The sequence below is a fragment of the Galeopterus variegatus genome, unplaced genomic scaffold (genome assembly GCF_000696425.1).
Source record: "Galeopterus variegatus unplaced genomic scaffold, G_variegatus-3.0.2 Scaffold2341, whole genome shotgun sequence".
Lineage (NCBI taxonomy): Eukaryota > Metazoa > Chordata > Mammalia > Dermoptera > Cynocephalidae > Galeopterus > Galeopterus variegatus.
In genome coordinates, this window is record NW_007728452.1 from 69,263 (window position 1) to 86,426 (window position 17,164).

The following is a 17,164-nucleotide window of genomic DNA, read 5'->3' on the forward strand; positions in this document are numbered from 1 at the left end:
AGAGAGAGAAAAGAAAGAAAGAAAGAAAGAAAGAAAGAAAGAAAGAAAGAAAGAAAGAAAGAAAGAAAGAAAGAAAGAAAGAAAGAAAGAAAGAGAAAGAAAAGAAGAGAGAAAGACAGGGAAAAAAGAAAGAGAAAGAAAATAAGAGGAAAATAGAAAGAAAGAGAATGGGGAAGAGAGGGAAGAAGGAAGGATGTCAGAAAGAAAAACAAAATTTTTAAAACAACCAAGTGCTTGAATGGTCACATAATGTTACACATGAGAGTATACGACAGCTAAAATATTTTAAAAGAATGTATTTACCTGGTCAGAAGGATCATAATTGAAATTAGAGTGAGTCATCATTGGTTGATTATTTTCCTGCACTGTAACTTCTGTAACACGGTCTGTCAACCCAAGGATTTTTATAGTCTCAAATGCTAAGGTGGTTCCTTCCTGGTATGATGAATGTGTGCAAGTAATATCTAAATTGTTCTGGGGAAAGAAGATTGAAAAATATTAAGTCATCAGACACAAAACTTAAGCAACAATAGAGGTATGAAATAGGAAAATGACCAATCATCTACCTCTCTGTTTCTAATATCTCTCCCCATTCAACTAGCAGAAATAAATATACTCATTAGTAACTCTTTTCATTTTATTGTATATATGACATAAAACTTTATTTTCAGTGATAACCTAAATTACTCATGATGCAACTTATATACACCCCTTCTTATTCTAGCCCTAACATTGATGAAAAATAACTCAGCTTTGGTTAAAAAAAAAAAAGAATATATTAAGAAATACAACATCTATAAAATAATCTCTGTTAATTATTCAAAATTTAATCTTGTACATAGGTTCTTTGTTCTCACCCAAAATCCACACCAAATTATTGCTGCGTCTAATACATTAAAACATTTTCAAATATGTTAAAATTATTTCCCAACTCACGTTGCTTAAAACCAGACACACTACTTTAGAAAGTCTAAAGACTTGTGTTCATCAGTATCAGTTATATGGTCACACACTCATCTACTACAGTTAAATATAAAATCTTAAAGTAATAATTTGTTTATAATTTAAAATTTAAGTTTAACAATTTAATTTTACAATTTATTTTATTGCATTCTATTGAAATTTGAAGGGAAATGTAAACATCTTTTGAAAAAAATCCATGATAAAAGAATAACCTAGACCTCTTTAAGAAAGTACACATTGAACTATGTGTCCAAAGAGAATGCTTACATTGGAAACTGAAAATGTATATAATATGTAGTTGTCATTTTGTATGGTATCTGAAATAGAAGAAAAAATAAAGCTATCAGATCAAAATGCAATGTTAAATTCTCTGCTCTTTTTTGTACAGTGATATAACACTTAAGAAATATGAAAACATTAGATAGCTCTTACTAATGAAGCATTCTGAACAGATTTTCCTTTTAAATTAGGCTTTTAAACTGTCTCTATAAAATAATCTTGACATTTTGTTTTCCCAGTAAGGAAAGGTAATTAATACATATTTGCCTAGTTTACCTTTTCAAAGACTGCTAAAATATTTCTGGAAATTCAGAAAATGCAAAACTTATAGTAAAAGATATATAATTATAAATTTATTATTTTAAACGATATCTTATTCTCTAACCATGTAATAGCAAGTTTCCCTAAGGAAGACATGGCACACCATAATTTTATATTTCATCTCTTTTTTTTCCCCTGTTTTTTATTATTTGGGAAAAAGGAATGAATGTGGAGACATGTTAATGATTGAAATAAACTTTAATCTGTAATTTAAGTAAATTTAAATGAGGAAAATAGAATTTCTGTACCATATATATACTAAAACTTCATCAACATGTCTCTTTAACAGAGAAACTGAAGATAAATTGAAAAATAATTTGAAGAAAACAGAGTGTGAAAAATATAAAGTGAATCCTAGAATTTATATACAATACTTTCAATAGTATTAATTTAGTTAAAATGGTAAACCTAGGAAATAAAATTAGAATCAGAACCTGAATTGAAGATCAGTTTATTGTTTGCATATTTGCTTACAGACTCCTACTCAGAAAATTCTTATTTTCTTTAGCTTTTTAATGCACATACTATACAGATATCATATTGGATGACATTAAATCACATTTTCATATTCTTACCCACCTGCTTATATGAAAGTAAATTTTCAGTATAATCTCTCACAGGTAGAAAGAAAGGGTTGTATTTAGGAATATATATAGAATTTGAGAAATAAGAGTAAACGTAAAATGATGCTCTACATGCTACCAATAGAGATATCATTTCAACAACACTGATTATTGACTACAAATAATTTAGGTTCAGCTGGAATCTCCTCTTACAGAACTTCTACCTAGTAAGTGCTTTAAACTTATTGTCACAGGAGAGCTTACCGCAATGTGGTTAGGTTACCCAGGGAGTTTGAGGAAGAGCAAGAAGGTTGGTGGTTGTAATAGAATGAGAAATGGAGAGCAATAAGAAATTGTGTGTGTTTGTGTGTGTGTGTATGCACACTAGATCATGGTAAGCCCTTCAGGTCTTTGTGAGGACTGTGGCTCCTAATTGAGTAGAATGGAGACTCATTAGAGAGTTTTTAGCAGAGGTGTGATGATTTGAATCACCTTTTAAAAAATTACTCTATCTTCTAGATTATAAACAGACTGTAAAAAGGGATTGATAAGAACCATAGACCTATAGACCATTTATGGAGCTACTGCAGTAATTCAAATGAAAGAGTGGTGACTCTGGTGGAGCTGATGAAAGAGGATCCAGATCAAGGAAGAACCAAGACAAATTCCAGGACCTTTGCAAGAGACAATAATTAAGTTGAGGTGTTTGGCATCTGTAGAGATGAAGTTACTGTCAACTAACAAAGGTAGACTATAGTTAGAGCAAATATATAATTTGCTCTAAGGTCTGAGTTATATTTTGACAGGTTACGTTTTTGATTTTTATTAGACATATAAATGGAGAGGTAAAGTACACAGATGTCTGGTCTGGAGATATAAATTTGGGAGTTGAGTAAATGGCACAAAAGAATACACTCATTAAGGGAAAGATTACAGGTAAAGCTTATAGTCGATTATAGGAGAGTACATCAATACATAGACTACTTCTTGGAGTTAAGTTCGAAATATTTGGATGTTTCATATACATTGAAAGGCATATGATATATTCTTTCATACATCTGAGAAATAGTGAGTTAAAATAGAAGCTAAGCTATAATTTTTTTTGTGCACACATATAAGACACATACCTAAGAGCCTTCTATTAAAAGAAATGGTATAAAAAACTTAAGTTTATGAGGAAAATTCTAATTGACTAATTAAATACAAACATAAATTTACTATAGCATAATTAGAAGTTAGCATAAAATGGCTAATTTTTTTATTTGTTTGGTGTACTGAATTCTCAGTTTAGATCTCAAGAAATAAAATTAAAGACACTTGATAAAGAAATAAATTGTGAATCATACATATGATAATATTCTTACCCAAATAATTCGATATTAATTAATGAAAACTTTAAATGCTGGTTTTATTTTTTGTGTACAGTAACAAAAATTAAGTTTTAACCACTAACCTAATTTAAAACAGATGAAAATATGATATAATTTACATCTGGAAACTTATTAACTAGTTTAATTTAGAATATTAAACTAATAATAAAGATATGTATACTTGTCAAAGACTTTTACAACAATCCAATGAGCAAAACTAGATATTGTAATTAAATATATATGGTTCATATAACAATATTAAATTTTATAATATAACATAAATGTCTACAATACATAAAAACATTACAAATTAAAAATAAAAACTTGTTTTGATATTATTTAAATGGAGGCAACTAATATCAATAAAGCCGAAATTTCCCACTAGTTGAATGAACATTTGAAAGCATATCAGCTTGAGACTTACCTTTAGTTTCTCCATCATCCCAAAAAAAGTCTCCTTTTGCTGTGTTATTTTCATCTAATGCAATTATAAGTCCTAGGGGGTTTTTACGGCTGTTAAGTAAAATTGGGTGCATATATGATTAAAATATATGCATATATGACTTTTTTATGTATAGAAAATCCAAGCACTCGTATGTAAAAACTGACACATACTTTAATCAATTATGTAACAAATATTAATATTCCACATTTTTATTAATAATAAGAGATTATCTTCAATTCTGTATATTCTACAGAGAGTACGAGTTAATTTTTGTTACAGGAAATACATTGTAATCTAATTTTACTCATTTTTAAAATTTATTTTCTATTGACATGTAACAATTGTACATCTTCATGGGGTACTCTATAATATTTCAATACATGAATACAATGTCTTATGATAGAATCAGGTTTCTTAACACATCTATCACCTCTAACATTTATTATTTCTTTGTGTTGGAGGCATTCAAAATCCTCTCTTCTAGCTTATTGAAAAAATAAAATAAATTGTTGTTAATTACAGTCACCCTATAATGCTATAAAACACTAAATCTTACTCCTCCTATCTAACTGTAATTTTGTATCTGTTAACCAACCTATCACTATCCCCCTTTCCCCTACTCTTTCCAGATTCTAGTGACTAATATTCTACTCTACTTTCAGGTTATCAACATTCTTATATATTTATTTTTAAAATCAAGACATTTGTAACAATATGCATAATTTGATTCTATTTGTAACTATGATGGTTAAAATTAAGGATTACCTCTGTGTGTCAGATATCTTCTGGTGAAAAAAGAAAACATTAATCTTGATTCTTAATAACAATATAAAATATTAAAACTTGAATTAAACTTTAGATTTCAGTTAATGATTTTTCATTTTACCTTGCTGTTGTTGTTACATCAGGTTGTTGAATGGGGATAATATAACCTCCTCTAATATGTAATCCTATTTTGTCTGCTGGAAGATACATATCAACTCGTTGTTTTCTCCATAGCCTTTTTGCACCCTAATGTTTGAAAGATAAAAAATATTTTTTATTATTAGTGAAGACTTTAAACTCTATTTCATGAGAATTAAAGTTTATACATTGAACAATTTTTATTATGAGCAATTTATGCCATCTAAATGGATATTAATAAGTTGTTCTCTAACTTTTAGAAAACCCTTTTTTTCAGTTTACTAAACAAAGCAGAGAAAAATAAGTTCACTTTCACTTGTTTTGATGCCAAAAAATCAACATACAGAAATCCATTTCTTTCTACAAGAATTAACAATATCTGTAATTAGCCCTACTTTTTATTCTTTTAGTTCAGTTAACCATGACTTTAGAAAAAACTTTTTAAAAATCAGTGTTCCCATAAAAATAGAGGCTCTGATTAGCAAATATAAGTGATATGTAAAATAATGCCTTTTAAAATAAATACTTCTCAAGAGGTCTTCATCAATTGAAAAAAATGGGTTGTTCTAATGAATGCTGCTATTTTGCTTTATTAAGGTTGAAATAAAAAGACCTTTCCAAATGTTTGAATGTACTACATAAAAATAAATTTATAAGATTACTCAATATTCAATTCTGTTAAGATAAACATATGAAGTAAAAAAAGCATTAAAACAAGTTACCACCCCTTCCTAAAATTGATACTGACCTTTTATTACCACAATTTTAAGATGAATAAAATCTCTTTATACTAAAGACTATAACTTCATATTAAACTCTAGTCCATATGCAACAAAGAGTACACTTACACAACTTTTTGCATAGTTCTCAAACTTGGAATTATTCTTTTTATAATAATTACAGAAATTATTAAAATAGATATGCTATGTGTTTCAAGTGAAGTTTCCAAGAATAGATGTTTGAAAATATACTTGTGAGCTCATAATTACATTAAGGTACTTACAGTTTCATAATCATACCAAGTAGCATCAGGGATGTATGCACTCACTGTATCTGCTCCCTGAAATAAAGCAAAATAATACATATTTTTTACAATTTCAATTAGAAAAAATACTGTCAAATATTAAGCTGGGTTTGCATAGTCAAGGAAAAAAAATCCTTCATATTGTTACACTCCAATATTTCCCGTAGATAATAATCAAAGGGCTACTTTACTAGTTTTAGATAATATATTGTAAAACATACCAAAAGCAAAGAGGTGAAGATGAAATTAATTTAAGTAGAAATTAAAATAAAGCATGCATGCATTTGAATTGTTATAAACCACATGGTCATTCTGAAATGTGAACATATTCATTTTTATATATCCTTATAGGCATACAGACTTTTAAATATAGGTAATAACCACAAAATTCACTCCACTATTTTTTCAATATTTTCATATGATCAACTGGTTTTCAAATACCCTTTTATTTTCAATTTAATAAAATCTTAATGTTCACGTCTACTTCAGTGACAGACAGTTCACTGGTATTACTTTAAGAGTTGATTTTAAATAAGTAAATAAAGCTTTTTCAGGATAATACTAATTTAATACAATTCTTTTATCCTCAGTCAAATATTATATATTTGCTAAGCACAAATCTACTTACTATTTCTATAATATTTTGAAATTTCTTCCATATTACAGAAGGCTATTTATCAGCTTGAAACAATCCGTTGAGTAACATATATGATGCTTTATAATTTAGTGTGGATTTGACTGTACAAATTTCCCTTTAAGAAATAAACTTATTAAACTTGTACAACCTACTTGTTGCAAAACAGGAGTGATAAGTAATGAGGGGCCCCATAAAAATTCAGTGTCCTCAGTCCAGCTGTCTGTATCCTCATAAAACCTAAGAACAACGACAATGTTTAGGATATAATGATAAACAGGTTCATGCAAATTCCTAGTTAAATTTATTTTTCACTTTTTCCCTGGAAATAATTAGTAGCTTCAATTTTACTTGTTTGATATGTCATTTTGTATCCATACTTCTTATATCCTTTATGGTTCATCTGATACTCAAGAAGGAAGGCAGCAAGGAAGAAGAAAGAAAAGGAGGAAGTGGGGGGGAGGAGAAAAACAGGAAAAGGAAAGAAGAAAGGAAGACGGGGGGAGGGAGGGAGGAAGGAAATTAGTTTTTCTGGTACTCAAAAAAAAAATCTATCATAGATGATAAAGTTCATTTATCTGCAATAAACAACTATTCTTACTGTTTATTTTTTTTCTCCTGTAAGATAGGTTCATAAAGTACCAGAAATCTTTCATATTCTACTTTTTCAACTTTCAACTTTTTATTATAAACCCTATTTTGGACCTGGATTTGAAAGGATCTTTGAGTCATTTCTTGAGGAGAGGCCCTGCTCTGGTCATGATATACAAAGATAAGCACAATTCACCTATTTTGTAACTACAGTATCACCCCTCATTCATAATTTTGCATTCTGTGGTTTCAGTTACCCATGGTCAACTGCAGTCCAAAAGTATTAAATGGAAAATCCCAGATAAACAATTTATATGTTGTAAATTATGCACCATTCTGAGTAGTGTGACAAAATCTCATTCCCTCTCACATCCTCCTGCCAAGGACGTGAATCATACCCTTGTCCAGTGTATTCATGCTGTATATGCTTTTCCCCAACTCACCCGCATCCCTTAGTCACTTAAAGGCTATCTCAGTTATCAGATTGTGGGGGTACTGCAGTGCTTGTTTCAAGTAATCCTTATTTTACTTACTAATAGCCCCAAAATGCGAAAGTAGTGATGCTGGTATACTGTTGTAATTGTTCTATTTTATTATTAGTTATTATCATTAATCTCTTGCTGTGCTTAATTTATCAATTAAACTTTATCATAGGTATGTATGTACAGTAAAAATCATAGTATAGACAGGGTTCAATACCATCCATAATTTCTAGCATCCACTTGAAGTACTAGAATTCCCTGTATACTAAATTTGATCTATATTTAGATAATTTTTACAATATATATTTGTTATGTTTTCTATAGTTACATGTTTAATGTTTCTTACTGATATAATTTCTCTAATGTACTTTATATATCTTTTTTCCTTGTAAGTTCTATTTAATTCTCACATTTCTAGTTTAATGTTGTCCAGTCCATCAAATTAGTTATATTTACTGCCTCAATATATACTTCATTAAATCATTTATACAAATGTAAAAAAACATGCAGCAGAAATCTACTTTACTCTATTGATTTATCTCCATTAATCTTTTAAATATGTGTCTGAATATACTTTAAAAGGTATTATAATTCTTGTACAGAGTACTCACTCGTGAAGAACTGGCCTTGCTACTGTTTCTCCAAACATATGGGCTTTGTAAAACAGAGTGTAGAGGAAAGGCAATAAGGTATAGCGAATAGTTAAATAGTGCTTCGATGAATTAACCAAAAGTGAATTTTGTCCGAAAAACGCAGGATCCTGAGGCTGTGGGATAAGAAGAGAAATTGAAATAAGAAAGCTAAAAATAGATTGAAATTACCCCTATTTCATCATCAGTGTCTGAATATTTCTAGGTTGTGTGTTTTCATTTGGTTGTATGTTTTACTGAAACTTAATTTTGAAGTGGACATTTATTATTTAAATATACACATTTAGAAAATATGAATGGTTTTTAACAAAATAAGAGGTTTTAACCTGCTAATTGTGGTAGAATGAAGAATTGGCTCTAATTTTTCATGCTTCTTTACACCCGCAACCTTTGTTCTGTAACTTCGTAGTCCCCACCAAAGAAGATTGAGTGTACCTTGCCACCTCTTGACTTTGTGCTCAGCCATGTGACTTACTCTGACCAGTGGAATGTTAGTACATGTGACATACTCAACTAAAGGCTTGAAATGTGCTTGTCTGAGGAAGTCTCGTGCCTTGCCATTGCCGTTAGAAGAATAAGCCCGGTCACCTGCTGGACCAGGACCATGGGGAACAGAGCGGTCTGGCCAGCTTGGATACTTGCACCTTGAAGTAGAGCTGTCCTACTAGGCCCAGGCTAGATCAACTGACTACCTCTGCCATGGTGCACTGATGTTTAGATCTCCTGCTATGGATAACAAAGTTAACTGAGGGCCTCAGCTACTGCCTCCCTGGATCACCATGATGTTTGTACTGAAGCCAAGTTTCCTCTGACTGATCCCAGCCATTGAATGAGCATGCTGGGAGTACTATGCAGGCCTTTTCCTGGGTGATACAGGAAAGGTCAATGGTCATCTTTGCCTCAATGATTCCCTGTAGACCTGACTGATACTTAGTTAGAACTGGGCTGCAGTTTGTGATCCTCCCTATCAACCACTTTCCTCCCCTGTCATCTTCACCACGTTCAGAGCTAAACTGTGTTCTGAAGTTTCTTCCCACTTTCTCATGCTCTCTCCTCTTTATCCCTCATAAGTATTTCACCAGTAAATCCCTAATATATCTTTTCTGTCTTGCCATTTGCTGTTTGGAGAACACAAATGAACACAGATTGCAATGTAATCCGTATCAAGATCTCCTATGGACACAGATTTCTGGAAGGCATCTTATAGGTGGATTAAGAAGTGACTAATCTCTAATTTGTACCTTTTAATTCTGTTCTACCATGGCTTCTTCCAGGCTGAGCTAAGTTTTTCGTTTTCTCAAACCGATTTAAGGCCCTGTATATATCCAGTGTGTGAACTCTGAATAATTTCTTATCCAATATGTACTTAATTGACTTAATCGTTTAATTAATTTCATTATTCCTTCTGAAAAATATACCTAGGAGAGTCCACAGCATGATGAATTCCCAGGGCTGGTAGAATAGCTCTGTATTTCCTTGTAAGTATGCTCCCACCAGTTCAGTTCTCTTTTAAAGTATTACTTTTGTTTTTTCCTAACCTGTTTATCCCAGATTTATGTACTATAGAAAGACTTTGGACTCAAATTTGCTTTGCAAGTGTCTTTAATTTGTTGTTTTTCTTTAATGAAACAAAAACTGGAAATTCTTGTTAGTATATTGTTTTATGAAAGAAAAGTTACCTGGAACTTACATTGTTAAAATCCAAGAATCCATACACAAAAAACTTTGGCTGTAATTTTAAATTTTGGTGATTTAACACACTTGTATGTGCTTTAGGCTTAAAGAAAATATTGATGTTGCAATACATTTTGTTTCAGGATTGTTATTAGATATTTTTTTATTCAAAATATATATAGGTCTTGAGCAGAGAACTTCTAACCATTCTCTATGAATTATGCTACTATCTTTCAGACCATGTCTTCTATAGATTTAATTTAAGTACATTGTTAAAAATATGGTTGCATTATATTTCAAAACATGGAGAACAAGAGGCACTTGCCATGTATGTCTCAGCATTGTGGTTTCTGGAAAATGGATAAAATGCCCCAAGTTGCATCCATCTTCTGCAAAGCTCTTCTGTGGTATCCCCCAAAAATCCACAGATATCTGCTCCAACCTAAATAACAAATATATCTATTATTTACAGTGTTAAGAGTCTCAAATTTGCCGAGAGCATCAGGTTTTATGCCTCAACTGATTAATTCACATTATTTACAATCTCTTTGTTTTACTGCCTTTATATAGCCTTCCTTGACTCAGTTTCCTTATTTTTCACTTTTGCTCCATCCCTGCTTCTAATTTTATTATTTTATATACTCTTTTCTTCACTATCTCTATACATTTTCTTAGCCTGGTATATCTATTTTTTATTTACTTTATTATTAATTCAATGTATAAACATAAAATTACTACAATGTGTTACTGTTTATTCCAAAATTTACCATCCTTGATTGATTTTTTCCCATTTATAATATATTAATATAGGAGTAAGAGCAAAAAAAAAACAATGACTGTGTATTCATGTTGAGCTTGTGAAATAAAGTATTCAAAATAAAATTGAGCTTCACCCAATATGTACCCATGTAAGATTGCATTACCCGTCCTTCAAGGACTCTCCAGAAAATACTATCCTGAATTTACACGTATTATTTGCAAGCATTTCTTTATTTCTTCTACGTAAGCATGTATTTATCTATAAACAATCTGCAACTACATTGTATTATTTACAATATTATTACATCTATACAGTTGTTTTTTATGTTAACTAACTTTATATAAATGGCACGTTACATGGATTATGACGCACTTTTCTTTGTTTTCATGGGATCTAATTATATTAATGTTGCTCTCGTTTTCTATTTTATGCATAATGCACTTTTGCATTTTTTGATTATTGGAAGTACTTCTATGAAATTAATTTCTATGAAATTAATACCCCATAAACAGGTTTCCTTTGAATATGTAAAAACTTATTGAATGGTATATACACATAACATTGTTTTTCCTGTTTACTGGAAATAAAAATTTTGGTAATTTTAATAATTAAAAATTACATTCTTTAATCAGAACTGGCTGTAAATATTTATAAGTCCTGTGGCAGTACATGAAAGGTCCCTTTATCCATTTTCTTGCCAACTTTTGATATTTTTTTATTTTGTAATCTTTTTTCCTACCTACCTACATGAAATGTGTCTCACCAAAGTTTATACTTGCATTTCTCTGATGACTAGGGAAGTTGAGAATATTTCATTGGGTCCACATGGATTTTCTTCCTATAGTGTTGCCTGTTTATAGACTTTACTAATTTTTCTATTGTTATTTTCTAGATTTAGAGTAGGCACTTTAAATTGAATATTAATTATGTATTAGCTATATGAGTTGGAAATATTTTGCAGTATGTGAGTTGCTATTTATTTTTAAAGTTTTAAAAGTTTTTGATGAACAGAAGTTTTCATTCTGTTGCAGTCAAATTTTGGAGAAGAATAAGTGAATCATTATAATTTCTTAATATGTTTCACATTTTTTGTTGCAGAAGGGCTCTCTTTAGTTTTGAATATCAACACTGTATACTTATTTTTTGTTTAATATAGTTAGAGATTCGCCATATTTCTTTCATTTACATTTTCTGGAATACATTTTTCCACGTTAAAAATTTTGAACACTTGTCTGTCTTTATTTTTATCTGTTATCTAAAAAAAGTCTTTATTTTTTCATCTAAACTGATGATCTAGTTAGTATTTTAAATATATTCTGACTTTGATATTTACTTCTATTACCAATATATATATATATATTTTTTTTTTACCAACTTATCTGGTGCTTTATATTTATTCAATCAGCTTCTTTTATGTCTTGTTTGTATTTATATTTTTTTCCTAAATTATTTGGACTTGACTGAATTTTGTAGAGTCCATTTTTCTCTTCTAATGGTTTGAATGTTATAGACAACATCCATATTCTCATTTTTTTCATAAATTCCTTAAGAATAAAGATTTAATTTTTCTGTGACATGCCTTTTAATCATTTTACCAAAATCATTAAGATGATATAAAAACTTAAATGTAAATTTTATAAAAAACATTGTATGAAACTGCCTCACCAAAGGCATTCCAAACAAACTGAACTCCAACATTCCGGCAATAGACCACTGCATATGTTCCCACGAAGCACTATTGTCCCCTAACCAATGTGCAGCATGTCTTCCGGTTCCAGCAAAAGTTGATCGGGTAAGAATGAAGCTTCTCTTATTGGAAAAAACCTTTTGTAGAGCTCTAAAAAATAAAAACAAATTAATTTTTAAGTTATCAAAATTAACTTATTTAAATCCATTCTTATCAAACATAGAGAACGAAAATCTTTTAGAAATGACTGAGCTTATGGGCCGGCCCGGTGGCGCACTGCTACAGTGCGCCGCTTGAGAGTGCGGCGGCGCTCCCGTCGAGGGTGCGGATCCCACATACAGACTGGCCGCTCAGTGGCTGAGTGAGGGGCGGGCGCGACACCGAGGGGTGCGATCCCATTGCCGGTCACGAAAAAAGACAAAAAAGGAAAAAAAAAAAAAAAGAAATGACTGAGCTTATGGGCCGGCCCGGTGGCGCACTGCTACAGTGCGCCGCTTGAGAGTGCGGCGGCGCTCCCGTCGAGGGTGCGGATCCCACATACAGACTGGCCGCTCAGTGGCTGAGTGAGGGGCGGGCGCGACACCGAGGGTTGCGATCCCATTGCCGGTCACGAAAAAAGACAAAAAAGGAAAAAAAAAAAAAAAAGAAATGACTGAGCTTTTAGAAATGACTGGAAGATAACTTCACTCATCCTTTATCAAATTAAAGAAACGTGCTTTTGATATTCACTCAGCATTTGTTTGGGAAATATATAGTTTAAACTCACTGAAGCCCTTTTATAGATATAAAATGTAGTAATCTGAACTTGAACTCAATACAATTTTTGTAGTGCAATTAATAATTATATCTTAATGTCTGCATTAGCAAGCAATGTTGGGATAAAACTTATGTATTGAATAGGCATTTTAATTTTTTGGTTTCCATAAGTAAAGCACCATCCACAACTACTAGCATTATTCATATTACTTCTACTGGTACCTGACTAGTATTGATAATTTTTCCATAAATGAGAAATAAGCAGGAAAAGATACAAAAATTGAATTCAATATACAAAATTATTTGGCTACTTTAGTAAAATTATAATAATATTCTCAGATGTTATTATAATGTTTTCCATATTATAATGTTCATCATGTTGAACCATAGGCTGTTGTTTTTTCTTTCCTAGAATTTATGGACTGAAACACTGTAATATATAATATTCTACTGAGTTTAAAAAGTGAAGGAAACTAATACTATAGAGACAAATTATACAAATTTTGAAATTATAGTGTGATTTGGGACCAGGAAAATATATCAGTTTTTAATTAACACTTGATCATAATTTTTTATTTTTGAGAAAATTAGAAATATATTGAGACCAGAATTGGGTTTTATTGACTATTACATTATAGGACCTTATACAATGTTTAGAAAATAGCAGATAATCAATATATGATTGTCCCTGTCTTTTGTTTTATACCATGTTCACTTTTACATACAAATAACACATTACTCTAGAAAATTACATTTTAATTGCAACACTTAAAAGAAAATAGTTAAAGACCTTTTGTAGGAGCAACATTTTCCCAGGTCACTTGTGAAGTTCCTGCTTATAAATCAATTATACTAAGAGATGGCAAACTGAATCAAAATTTTGAAGGATAATTTAAGCCTATTAATTATAAAATAATTCTAGTTAAATACAGATAACTGAGTTCTTGATAACTGAGTTCCAAATTCACAAATATGAGTAAAAAAAAAAAAAAAAAAAAAAAAAAACCCTAATACTTTGAATGCCATAAAATTTTAGCATGAAAACATTACCTTTCTTTCTCTTGCTTTTTTCTTATTATATGGATAAAGTACCAAAAAATTACTAGACAATAAGTACGAAATGAGTTTCTGAATGGAATTGCACTTACTGCTCTGTGGCTATGGCCATGCTGTACCCATAGAGACTGTGAACATCATACTGTTTCCCCCAGTACTGCGCAGCATCCATGCAAATTGTTTTGGAATACAGGAGTTTGTCAAGAATATCTTAGAGAAAATAAATAATAAACATTTTTTAAGAGATATTTTGTCATTTTAAATTTTATATCCCTTTTTATGATGTGCTATGGAAAATCACGCTTAGTCAAAAAATAATGAAAGAGGACAATTTAATTAAACTAAGTTCCACTTAAGTCCCCATTTTCCACTCCTGTTGGGCTTGGAATAACTATTAGATTTATACCTACGTTAACAAATACTGATTTCTAATTTCAATAATAACTAAATCCTTTGAAAAAATAAGCTTTAATAGATATACATACATATACACATCTATATTGTGCATCATATACCTATAGACTCATAATAAAGCTTTACAGTAGATTAATTTATTTAAATATAATGTCAAGCAGGAAATATTTTGCCTGAAAGAAAAAAGAAATATTTCAGGGTTTCAAAATTATACCAAAGATTCTGATTTGGAAATATATGCTGGAATTTACCAGTCAACAAGAAAATTATTCTCAATCAATAGTAATTAGACAACCAAATGAAATTTACCAGGAGTAAAAGGTGGATAATTCAAATTGTTGTCATTGCATCCTTTTGCTGAACCTTGAACAAAACTAGAAACTTCATTCATGTCCTGAATGGATATAAAATGAAGAACAGCAGATTTTAATTATAAATCATACAAGTAGAAACTCTCCAGTTGTTTGAAAATGTTTTATCTAAGGCAATCATGATGTTCTTTCACTCCTAGAAGACAAATGCATGAGCTACCAACCTAAAAACAAACAGAATGTATACACCAGATGAAAGAGGTATCTTAGATGTAATCGACAGATTTTGAGCAACCGAAATATATTTCATTTACCTAGTTTTAATTATACATATAAGACATTAATTATAAGTATTAAGCAACAGTCTTTTCTAAAAAGTTGTGTCAGTTTTCTCACTGTGAGTCTACTATTACACACATTCTTAGCATATTCATCAACATATTTTGCTTCTGGCATTTATCTAGATTCTGTGATGGGTTAAGCACATTTTTAGCAGCAATATTTGCCTAGCCCACAGCTCCCTTACTCTCATGAGAGAATGAAAGTACAAAAAGGCAAATAGCCTTTGGTATCCTAATTAAAATAGTTATTACCTCACTGAATTCCTGAAAGATTCTTGAAGACCTTTATACCAGCTTGACCACATTCTGAGAACTCGTAATATAAATACCTCTCTAAGGCACAGTGGTGGAGTATTATTTTCATGGATTTTCTGGCCATTCAACCTAGGCCCTGATTTTGTCTGATTATAACCAGTTAGCTAAAGTCTTTGTTCTGAAAAAGATAATGCATATCAAATCAGATCTCACAACACACATGTTCCAGAAATATGTATTTCTTCCTCTTTCTCTGCTAATTACACTGAGGACTTCTATAAATTTCCAAGCCTTATTTTCCATATCTCTTCAATAAGTTGTCTCTGCTCTCCCAAAGCCATCACATTCTGTCACATCCTTGTCTCTGTTAATGTATTTTTCCATCAGAAGTATATTTTCTTTATTACTCTTTACTTCCTCCACCCACATCATGCCCATATTTTCACCTTCATGAGACTCCCTCTCTTATTCCAGCTTTCAAGCATCTCCTTTAACTTTAAAACTCATGTATTAATATTTCAATGGTTGGATTCATCTCTTGTACTGCCTTCTGAATCCTCACAAATATACAGTTATATTTATAAACAGATTGAATAATATTCTAAGGGATTGGCAGAGTCACTAAAAGTTACTAATAAAAACACTTTTTTCTAAAAATGCAAAAGTGAATCAATTTTATTATAGTTACATTATTTCTTTCACATTTTTTAAATTGTAACAAATAGACATACTTACTCAGTTTGCTACAGCCTCCCTGAATATTGTCTGCTTCTGACCCCAGTACACTGAAAATAAGTACTCACTTTTACTGGTATTAACCTCAAAACATATTCATGGAAGTATCCAGATTATGGATATAAAGAGAATGTAAGGAAACTTGTCATGTGGAAATACAATGAGAAATTAAGGGTACTCAAGGAATAAAAAGGAATAGGTTTCTCATAGTGATACAGGTTTTAAAAGACAAATGTCTCCATTTCCCAAATGTTTTTGGAACAGCCAAGAATGATGGAAAATAATGTAATTATCCTAAATTATAAAAATTCCTAAAGCTTCAGTGGGGTTATTTCTTTGAAATTACCTGGAATATTATATTCACTTTATTTGCCTGTGCCCAGTAAAAATTAATAAAGGGATACTATAGTTATACAGCCAATAAGTTTAAATTAACCTAACCACTTTTTGTTCATGAATCCACCAGTTAAATATAATTCAGAAACAACTTTATTGAGTGGCATCATCAAGAAGCCAGCAACACATTAAAAAGATCATACACCGTGATCGACTGGGATTCATCCCAGGGATGCAAGGATGATTTGACATAAACAAATCATAGGCAAATCAATAAATGTGATATATCACATGAGCAAAATGAGGTAAACTACATGATCATTTCAATATATGCAGAAAAAATATTTGATAAAATCCAACACCCTTTCATGATACAAACATTCAAAAAATTAGGTATAGAAGGAATGTACTTCAATACAATAAAGATCATATACAACAAATTCACAGCTAATATTGTACTGAATGGACAAAAATTGGAGACTTCTCCTCTAAGATCTGGAACAAGACAAGTATGTCCACTTTCTCCACTTAATTCAACACAGTACGAGGAGTTCTGGCCTATGAAATAAGGCAAGAGAAAGCAGTAAAAGACACTCAAATTAGAAAGGAGGAAG

General features: G+C 30.8%; 1 protein-coding gene across 1 annotated transcript in view; it reads right to left on the reverse strand.

Annotated features, from left to right (window-relative positions):
* The window catches only part of SI (sucrase-isomaltase (alpha-glucosidase)), a 196,473-nt gene that overhangs the window by 59,956 nt on the left and 119,353 nt on the right, over positions 1-17,164 (reverse strand). Inside the window, exons 15-25 of the mRNA XM_008581385.1 lie at positions 14,882-14,966; positions 14,251-14,368; positions 12,325-12,496; positions 10,225-10,341; positions 8,187-8,341; positions 6,658-6,742; positions 5,848-5,904; positions 4,828-4,952; positions 3,921-4,009; positions 1,231-1,280; positions 304-474 (exon numbers count right to left, since the gene is read on the reverse strand). Of these exons, the coding sequence (XP_008579607.1) occupies positions 304-474; positions 1,231-1,280; positions 3,921-4,009; positions 4,828-4,952; positions 5,848-5,904; positions 6,658-6,742; positions 8,187-8,341; positions 10,225-10,341; positions 12,325-12,496; positions 14,251-14,368; positions 14,882-14,966 (1,224 nt within the window). The remainder of the gene's footprint in view (positions 1-303; positions 475-1,230; positions 1,281-3,920; positions 4,010-4,827; positions 4,953-5,847; positions 5,905-6,657; positions 6,743-8,186; positions 8,342-10,224; positions 10,342-12,324; positions 12,497-14,250; positions 14,369-14,881; positions 14,967-17,164) is intronic.